This window comes from Triplophysa rosa, unplaced genomic scaffold (genome assembly GCF_024868665.1).
Source record: "Triplophysa rosa unplaced genomic scaffold, Trosa_1v2 scaffold97_ERROPOS222486, whole genome shotgun sequence".
Classification (NCBI taxonomy): Eukaryota; Metazoa; Chordata; class Actinopteri; order Cypriniformes; family Nemacheilidae; genus Triplophysa; species Triplophysa rosa.
In genome coordinates, this window is record NW_026634961.1 from 69,349 (window position 1) to 80,285 (window position 10,937).

The following is a 10,937-nucleotide window of genomic DNA, read 5'->3' on the forward strand; positions in this document are numbered from 1 at the left end:
GAAAAGTATTCGTTAACAACAAGTTTTCACTGACGAAAATGAGACGATAACTAAATAAAAATGAATGCATGATAACAAAAATTGTAAAAAATATACTGACATTTTCGTCAACTAATAAAAACGAGACGAAAATATTCTTGTCCCACCTGGCGGACATCAGTTTGCGCGCATGTGCATATCTCATATAAACGGTAGAGAGAAGTCTCTGGGAGAAGGGGAAGCACAGACATGTATTCTGTGTCTCCACGCGGGTTACAAAGCGTCTTATTTTCCTTCACGATCGCCGGTAAAACGCCGCAAACTTGAAGCGCGACTGCAGGCGAGTTACCCCAAAACACATTACAAAGGAAGCTCAAGTGTTTTTATATGCCTATGTTAACTTAACACGAGCTGCTGCATAACATGAAATGCAACATGAAGTCAGCAAAAAGAAACCAGCGCTGTCCTCTACTGATTATAGAAGTGATGAAGTGAGTCAAACTGTACATTCGAACCAAGTATGTAACATGTTTGCATGACTAAAGAAATGTAATACAATTTATATGAAAGCTATTTCTCATTCATTGCTGTATCAGGCAAAGACAGTGCAGCTCTTTCTTCAAAGAGACATGCCATGAGCCAATAGCCTTTGAGTGTGAGCCCTGTCAGAGCGTTTCATTGGTTGAATGAACTGAATGAACACGCCCTACTTAACGAGTCAATTGAGTCAAATGGGATTGAATGAACTGGAACATGTCGTTAATGGTCTAATATTCTGTGTTCCAACAATGCAAATCTAGTTACTGAACTTTTCTGAAAAATAAAGGTAATGACCTGGTTTAATTTCATTCTAAGGTGAAGTAAATTATGTCAAAACAGTTGAATCTTTGTATGGAACATTTAATTACACCAAGTAAATGATTTAAACCATTTAGATTTTAGTAGACTAAATATAATGTATATTTATTCGACTAAAATGTTTTTCATATTTCGTCGACTAAAACTAGACTAAAACTAAAATGATGGGGTTGACTAAAATGTGACTAAGACTAAATTGCATTTTCGTCAAAAGACTATGACTGAAACTAAATCAAAATTTGCTGTCAAAATTAACACCGATACACACAAATAAAAACAAAAACATCATTTTCAAATAATGCTCTAACCTTTAAAAGTCTTCCCTTTTCAACATCATAAGAGATAGGACTAAAATTATTTGAGAATAAAACAGCAAAACCTCCACTGACTTAAAACAGAAAAACCATCCCATTCCCTAGCCCCATCTGTGGAATTCTTTACATCACTGTGTGTTTCTAGAAGAAAAATAACATCCAGCCTTTTCTGTCTAAACACTTCATACAGTACGGCTCTTTTTTTTTATGTCCCTTTCACCATTAACATTCAATGATGCAACAGAGGTTTCACCCATAAAAAGAGAAAAAACAAAAACAAACCAAAGAATTCAAAACCTTTAGCTCTTCTCCACCACCATTGCTCAATTCAGTGCTAAAGTCTACCCACTAATTTCTTTAATCTATAGACTTCCTTATTTGTAAAGCAACCCACAGACATCAGACATTTTGTCTTCTCAACAAATTGTTTTAGATCGGGAAAGTATTAATTTACTCGCCCACCTCTTTTGTTTTTTTGTTGACTGGATTAAACACTTATCATCTACTTCATAACTGCGACCAACACAGTCAAACTGCGAGAGAGAAACACTGGAGGAGTCTGACTCACTGTCACTCTCTGTGTCCTCCTGATCATTACCAACAATATCAGCCTTTGCGATTTTAGAATCAAAAACATTGCCTTTCTTCCGTTTGAAAGGCACTTTAAACACTGTATATTCTATCTCCATATCAATGCCATCATTTGCCATAACAGAAAGTTTACTACTCACATTGTCTCCCTTGCGTCAAGAAAACTCGAAGGCGCTGGTTAAATATCTGTCATCTGTATTCGTGGCTTCCAAATCCGCAAAAGTATAAGCGGTTTTGGTGGAATCATCACTTTGCTTGTTGGAAACGATCCTACATTCAGTCGGTTCGGTGTCCGTTGAGACCACTGTGGGCTGTTCTGCCGCAATCGCCTCAGACTGTGCCCGGTTTACCAAATGCCAATCTCCCTGCGATCGCCTCCGGTTCAACCCGGACTAACGTTGGTCGATCACCCACGACCGCCTTCGGCGCAGCACGGTCTAACCCAGGCCGATCTGCTGTGGTTAGATCATTTGCGCTCTTCGTACCTGGCATAATGCCTGGCTCATTCTTTGGACACTACTCACGAACGAAATGACCAACATTACTACAGCCAAAACACTTATTTACCAGTTGTGGCAAAAATAGTGTAATCAAAGTCGCCAATACGAAATTTAAGCGCGAGATCCAATTCAGCGTTATCCTTCACAATCATATAAACAAAACGCCTAAATGAAACGACTTGCTTTAGCAAGGGGGAAATTGATCCAATAGGAATTTTCTTAATCGGAGAGATTAATCTGCCATAACGGGAGAGAGATTGCGCTAAAATGTCATCACTGACAAATGGAGGGATATTAGTGGGGCAGTTGTGGCCTAATGGTTAGAGAGTTGGACTCGTGACCAGAAGGTTGCCGGCGGGTAACAACTGAGGTGCCCTTGAGCAAGGCACCTTGCTCCCCGGGCGCTGCAGTGATAGCTGCCCACTGCTCCGGGGGTACGTGTGTTCACTACTCTCTGGATGGGTTAAATGCAGAGGTCACATTTCGTTGCCTTGTACCTTCGTACATGTGCAATGACAATAAATTGAATCTAAATCTAAAAATCTAAATCTAAACTGGTAAACACATAGCTAATACTGTGCATCTCGTTCTGGCCATGTCTCTTATTAGAAAGCATCACTTTCGTAGATGGCATTGATAATGGAAGAACTGGAGTGAATAAACCATCAACTATGATTCCATGTTCAACCAACTCAGTTATTTTTCTAAAGACTGTTGAAAAACCAAATGTGGCGTTGTTCATTCTAGCAGCAGATAAAATACACTCATGGCCCACGACTTCCCCCATGGCCAAACAGCAATCCTCCACGCTCACCGCAGACACCACTTTCACCGCATGACGGAGCTTAAGGCCCACAAGCCTGGGGCCGTCATGCTTCCCAAAACCAGGCAGCACACGGCCCGAATAGACACACACACAAAAAAACAAACAATATGAAAGAACACAATTAGTTTACAAAACCAAATAAGAGGGAGAGAGAGAGCTTTTGTGGGCGGATTTTGAAGGAGAGACGTGAACTGAAATGGTTGTCAGTCAGAATTGCTTGCATGGATGTTTTTTTAATCATTTTGCAGTGTAGCCTATAATAATCAAATAGATTTCGTTTATTCATATTTTTTGTTTATAATGTTGAATGACACTTTTTAATAAAGCGTTTTGTTGTAGGGGTACAGAGTACACAGGGTTACTATGTGTTTTGGAATAAGTATGAATTTTTATTTTATTGTTTTCCAGGTCTATATTAGTATGGGGAAAAGTAAATTGAGTATGGAGAAAATTATGAGTTTCCAGACTATTGCCCTATTCCAGTGGTCACCAAACTTTTTGAGCTCATGATCCCCGACCTCGGAATTGTTGAAAGGCAAGATCTACCACTCAAAAAATTGAAAATAAAAACAGCCCAGATTGAAGCTCCAGCTTGAGGCCTTTTACTTATTTGAATTACCTGAAATTCTTTGTTCCACTTTTCAGATGCAACTAAGCAAACTCTGTAACATGTAGAGTTGCCACTTTCGGTGTGCCAAAATGTGGTGAAAAACACCAATTCAAACACCAGTTAAAGGACATTAATTCACACATGAGAGCTTGACATTAAAACCAGGTTAAGAATTAAAGACCCTAATTATTTACACTGACCAAAATTATAAACGCAACACTTTTGTTTTTTTCCCCATTTTTCATAATCTGAACTCAAAGATCGAAGACTTTTTCTATGTACACAAAAGGCCTATTTCTCTCAAATATTGTTCACAAATCTGTCTAAATCTGTGTTAGTGATCACTTCTCCTTTGCCGAGATGATTCATCCACCTCACAGGTGTGGCATATCAAGATGCTGATTAGACAGCATGATTATTGCATAGGTGTGCCTTAGGCTGGCCACAATAAAAGGCCACACTAAAATGTGAAGTGGCTGCGTCGCTTTCTCCCTCTTTCCAGAGCGCTTGGGAGTTTGCGCTCCCAATTTGAGCGTGCTTGACTCATCAACATTTAAATAACGAACCTGACTAAATGGCCAATTGTAATATCCAATAATGCAAACTACAAAATGCTGAAACGAGACAAAAACATGACCAGACCTTCACCAGTTCAGCATGGCTTTGACTGCGTTTATAGGATGTGTTTAGCCTATTAAAACAACAATATTATTTGCAAATATTTCTAACTAGAGGTCGACAGATATGTTTTTTTTCTGGCCGATGCCAATTTTTAGAAATCTGGAAAGCCGATGGCCGACTTGTTTGGCCGATTTTCTTTTTTCCACCTTCATCTCATTAAATCTAATTAAGAAGTGAGACTAATGAGAAGTGATACAGAATATTGCTTAAATTAAACATTTATTGAAGACATGCCTTTTCAAATCAGTGCACTTGATTGAGAAAGATTGAGTAAGTTTTTATTGCAGGGTACAAGATAGTAGTCTAATTCATAGTAATAATATATTGCTCAAAACTTTTAAGCACCTTCTCAAACTGTTCTAAAGGATGCTTTTTTGTTTATTAGTTAGTTATTTATTAGTCAAATGGTCATAATCCAAGTTAAAACGAAAATTAGATATCACTCATATTACACAGCCTGCTAATCATAACTGCGTTTTTAGTTATATTAAGCTTTTAGCCTTTTTCTAGCATGACAGGAAAATAGACGCACTTATGGTCGAATGAGTTTAAACTAGAGATGCACCGATTGCAATTTTCTTTGCCGATTCCGATTTCCGATTTTATTACAAGTGAAACCTGCCGATTTTTATTGAATAAATGATTGAACATTACAGTTTCCCCAAATTTCCCTAAATGCAGTTCTCCAAGCTGCATTAAATTACAGAATCTTCTCTTTCCCAAACATCTCTTAAATTGAAGAACTCTGTGACTGAAAAGAAGTACAAATAATAAAATATAACTAAACATGTCACTTATTTACCTTTTTCATTTTTGTACTCATCTCACAAAAGTCTAAGATAATAATAAGATACTCCGTTTCCATTTATGAAACTAACATTGCTTTATTTCGTTTTTTTCTGAAATGTAAAATAAATTGTCTTTATCTTGTGTCTGTAGTATTAAAATAAGTGGGTTGGTTTTTGCTGCAACTTCAATAAAAAAGTTAAAAATCTTTAGAGTAAATTCTACTCTAAAGATGTATATGTATTTGCAGTTTTTTGTGTTAGTAAAGAACTGAATCAGATATATATCACAACCACATATTGGTTGATTTATTCATTTTTTTTATATTTTGGATTTTTAAAAACAAGTAGAAGTCGTGTTGAATGTCATTTTACCTAGGTGAAATGACCACAGTTTTAACGTAAGACAAGCAATCAGGTTGAGTGGAATTTACATTTGTTTTACACAGAGTGGACGACTTCAACATGAGTTTAGCATGTGTCAGAGTTTAGCATGATGCTAATAGCATCACTGTTAGCATACATACCCCATGTAGACGGAGCAGCGAGAGATGAACTACAGTGCACCTTTTTGTCTGTACAGTACATGATGCGTGTGCACGCGCGTGCAGTCAGCGGATATGAGAGATGCGCATCAGTCAGCAGAGACTCGCGGTCCGGTGGACCCACATGCAAGTATAAACGAGCCGTGAAAGACAGGCTGTACGCACGCACATTTACATGTTTACTTGCGGCTTTGAGTGTACTGACGGCTGGGACGTTCTTGCCCGCATCACGGGCAACAGAAGATCGGCTTGGAATCGGCAAGACGTGAGACTGACCGGCCGGTCACCGGTCGGGCCGATCATACGAAAAACCGGCCGGTCACCGGTCGGGCCGATCATACGAAAAACCGGCCGATTCCGATCTCTGGCCGGTCAATCGGTGCACCTCTAGTTTAAACAGCCGCAAAAGACTGCAGACGGACATAATGTGTAAACGAGGGGAAACAACAAGTCAGGATTTAAACTTTGGCTGAAGACTTAAGTTACGAAAAATGTCCCAAGCAAACAGAATGTGGCTCTCCATTTCAGATTTCTAACACACACTTACAGTGTTCAGCGTGTCTCGCTGCTGTCAGAGCAGAAAAAAAACCTGTTTCTCTGTCTCTCTATGTTTATCTGCACCGGTCGCGTTCATTTGTAAATTGTGTGCACTTATTTTGTCCATTTGAAAGATCAACCAAAACGCATCTTAATACCAAGTATAAACAGAGTCCGGCCAATAGACACATTTAAGCAGGAAAGTTAACGTGTGCATTTTAGCCATAAGTTTCGTCTTTTAACAAGGCATGGATGCAGAGTACGAGTTGCTCCGTCTCACTAGCCTCAGAGGGAGAGAAATTCTCTGGTACAGAAACAGTATTGATAACGTCGGAGTTTATCTAGCTATACAGTGCGGACAACTGTTATCTGCTGGGCTTGTCTCCAGGTTTTTGTACCCGTGAATACATGTAGCCTAAACTTCAATGTGGTTGAAGGCTCGCTAACAATACAGTTCCAAAACGTTACTCGCATTCTCAAGTAGCATCATATTTAATCAATGAAATATACAAGGCTAGATTAAGAACGAAGGATAAAAATAATTTAAGTTTTACCGTTTTCTTGTGAAGTTATCAGGTAGTTAAAAAGTTAGCAGGCAGAGGGGACATCACAGTGTTATGCCGCAAGAGGCAGCGTCGCGTGTTCCACAACAACGCTTAGCTGCTCACAGATGCGGCCTAGTTTGCGGCACAATCGGCCGATGCCGATCAATTAAAAAAATACCCAAAATCGCCCCGGCCGATCTATTGGTCGACCTCTGTTTCAAACGCATCAATGAATTATTGTTATTTAATTCTCTTTCTGTATTATTTGAACTATTTTTATTTAAAAAAGTGTCTGCAACTTTTGTAATTTGATGTTTATGTCTGTAGCTACACAAGAAGTCAAAGGAATAGCGCTTACATTCCAAACCCAAATGCTCTTGAAAGATTGATTGTATCACACATTTTTAAAAGCAATTTCAAATGTTTAATACCTGATAAATTATATGTATTATGTATTTCTGCACTTGAACCGCTGTTTAAAGCTGTTGTTATTGCTGTAAAGCTCTAATACAACACGCGTCTGCATCTGGAACGGTGCTCTTTTAATGTTAGCAGATACTTGTAATGTTTTGATGCTAGTAAATCATTAGTAACTTTAATGTTACATAATACTTTTAATGTTACTAAATCCAGACGTTACTTCCGGGTTGAAGTGGGAATTATAGAATTTTCGAGAGCACGTGAAGGCAGCATTAATCAATAAAGCGCAAAAGTGTGAGTCTCTGTTTGTTATACAGCTGTTCTCTTAATGTATAAGTATACATATATTTATTTATCTTATGTGTCAAATATTCTTTCCACGTTGTCTGTCTTTAAAATAGGTTTGTAGTCTTTCTGCAAGTCCCCACAAAGTTAATAAATCCCCCTTAAAAGTCATTTACAGCCCTGTTTGAAGTGCACTACAGAAAAGTGTTTTGTGTTCACTATTACTATTCACTGATAAATAAAAAGGTGTTTGTATTATTAATAATACATTAGAATCAGAGGACAAGGTGTAAAGATAAAGATTCACAGATCTACTATGAAATTGAATGATTTTTATTGTCGGTCATTAGGTGGTACTAGGAACAAACTAATTTTATTGAAGGTGGTACTTGATCTGAAAAGTATAGAACCGCTGTGATAGAGCATTTGGACCCGGAAACGGTGATGCATGACATCAGGCTTAACAAACTATTTTACGTCATGGCAGCTCCTGTATCTTGTGTCTGTGACTGAAGGCCATCAATCAACTCAACACATTTGCGTGTGTAATTTTTTGCAGATACGAGGAGTCTTCACCGGAGGAGGAATCATCGAAAGAGGAAATGACAGAATCTGATAAAGACAAATAATTGCAAAATGAGTGTTCATCTCATGAGTTTGTCACAGTGCAGTTCACACAGAAACCTGTCATATTCTGCACTTGCTCATTGCCATCTTTTCTTCAGACTGTTGTACAACAGCCTTCTGCGTGCCTGTATCTCTGCTTGTTGATTTCATTGCCCTTGGCAATCTTGTTTGGTAATTATATAAGATGTTTTCTTTCAGAGGCTAGGTTTTTTTTTGTGAAGGGTGAAGTTAGACTTTGTATGTAAAGTGTCATTTCGCTGGGCAGATTCAATACAAATCTGCCTGACACAAACTCATCCACACATTCACATGTAGCATTTCCCCTCTTCTATCCATAAGGAACTGATTTTGCGATGTTGATGTAAATGAAGTTACTTTGCACTGTCCCTCTTCTATAAAATAATGAGACAAAAGCATTTCTATCATACAAACAAAATACATTGGGACCAGATATTCCCCCATGTTTTCATACTTTAAATTGACCAACTATTATCCTGTATTAAATATTGTTTACCTTATGCTTTGCTTGTTTGAATTTCTTAGTATTCTTCGCTATAAATGTAACATGCAAGTTTAAGCGTTTCTTGTTATATTTTCTTTGCATTAAAGTTTGCAAATTATAAAGTGTTTTTTTACCATCTTGCGTAAGCATATTACCAGTGTTTGCTTGACTGTGTTTTGATACTGAAATCAAAGAAAAAATGGGCCTGAGTCTGGCAGCAGATGATTTGTGTAGTGATTATTAGACATGCACAGATACAAAATTTCTCTACAGATAGCCGATTATTCAATGATATCTGCCGATACCGATAGTTTGGTGGTTATAGCAACTCGCATTAACCAAATTCTGAAGATTAAATTAGTGTTTCTGGCTTTCTGGTTTTTATTCATTCACATAATGACTATTAACCGATACTGATTATTGGCCAATATATCGGGGCATCTCTAATTATAATATCATTCATTGTCTGTTTGTATTGGTGAAATCAGTTTAAACATCAAAAGGTCTGAAGCTTAAATTTTAATTCCAATGATATTCTGTAAAGTGAGATATTTTTAAGCATGTTTACAACCATTATAATCTGTTTCCAAGAATACTTGTAACATCAAAAGTACTGCGATTTTCGAGGCAAATGCTGATAAAGAATTGCTGAAAAATTGATTAAATACAATTTTAATTATAAACAATATACCAGAGGAGAGCTTTAAAATACAAACTGTGCCAGTAATTTCAGAAAATGACACACACAGTTTAGAAGCGTAATCCTACATAAATTATAATTTAATTATTTGTCAAGTATGGTGACCCATACCCGAAATGTGACTCTGCATTTAACCCATCCAGAGAGTAGTACACACACACACACACACACACACACACACACACACACTGCAGCGCCCGGGGAGCAAGGTGCCTTGCTCAAGGTCACCTCAGTCGTTAGCCGCCGGCCCTGGGGATCGAACCGGCAACCTTCTGGTCACGAGTCTGACTCTCTAACCATTAGACCACGACTGTTATCAAATCAATCAATCAACCAACCACAGTAATACACAGGTAAAAACACAATAATGCACCAGTATTAATAACGACTTTAACGATGTAAAAGAAAGATTTTGCCTAAATTTGTTTACATAGTTTAACAGCGAGTATGTTTAGAAAAAGAAAAAAAACACAATTATTACGCGTATAAAGCAGTCTAAATAAAAAAAACTTTAAGCATGCAAAGCCGTTTGAAAGAAAGTTCAAGATAAAATAATATAGAGCAATTACATTTATTAAAGAAATAGTAGTAGAAGGAAGAATTTAGGACTTCAAATAAGTATTTTTTTTTGTCAAAGCCTATAGATGGTTTCATCTTAACAACATAATCAAACGTTATTGCACATGCGCACTTTTGTGACCCCAACTGAACTTCCGGTACACATTCACAAACAATAGAGTGACTGTAGATTATTTCTGATAACAATCAAAAGTAATCGAGAAGTGTTACTTGGCTAAACTTATCTCTCCAATATTTTGAATTTAGACTGGGATACCAAGCTCAACCGCTAGATGTTAGTGTACCATACGGTTTGTTTAAATGCGACCCAACTACAGGACCCATTAAACAAATTGTTTATTTAATAAAATGAACATACAACAAAATTAAATCATTAATTTAATGCAATTATTATACAGTAAAATAATTATACAAATGATTATTAACAAATTAAATAAAATATAAATTGTTATATTATTAGGTATATATTATTACCAAACACAAACCTGAAGTTAACTGGGGGTGAGGCGCACGTGTGTCTGTTGAAATGGTATATAAGTGCTCCACGCTCAAGTCCAGTTGCAACAGTTCTCAGTTTATTTGATCAGAGTCCTGTCAGAAAACACAATACAGACAGGAACATTACTTTTGCATTGAAATTTAAATTTACATCATTTAAATCTATGGTTCTGCAAATTAGTGGCTCTGTTCCTACAAACCCGATTCCAAAATAGTTGGGACACTGTACAAATTGTGAATAAAAAAGGAATGCAATAATTTACGAATCTCATAAACTTATATTTTATTCACAATAGAATATAGATAACATATCAAATGTTGAAAGTGAAAAATTTGAAATGTCATGCCAAATATTGGCTCATTTTGGATTTCATGAGAGCTACACATTCCAAAAAAGTTGGGACAGGTAGCAATAAGAGGCCGGAAAAGTTAAATGTACATATAAGGAACAGCTGGAGGACCAATTTGCAACATATTAGGTCAATTGGCAACATGATTGGGTATAAAAAGAGCCTCTCAGAGTGGCAGTGTCTCTCAGAAGTCAAGATGGGCAGA

General features: G+C 37.2%; 1 protein-coding gene across 3 annotated transcripts in view; it reads left to right on the forward strand.

Moving 5' to 3' along the window:
* hm13 (histocompatibility (minor) 13) overlaps positions 1-8,755 on the forward strand; it is a 71,767-nt gene extending 63,012 nt beyond the window's left edge. Inside the window, exon 13 of one of the 3 annotated variants that reach the window (XM_057328925.1) lies at positions 8,036-8,755. Coding sequence is in view for 2 of the 3 variants with exons in the window: in XM_057328924.1 (XP_057184907.1) it covers positions 8,036-8,105 (70 nt within the window). In the remaining variant the exon portion in view is untranslated. The remainder of the gene's footprint in view (positions 1-8,035) is intronic. The other 2 variants (XM_057328924.1, XM_057328926.1) reach the window with 2 other exon arrangements.
* Positions 8,756-10,937: the final 2,182 nt, after the last annotated feature.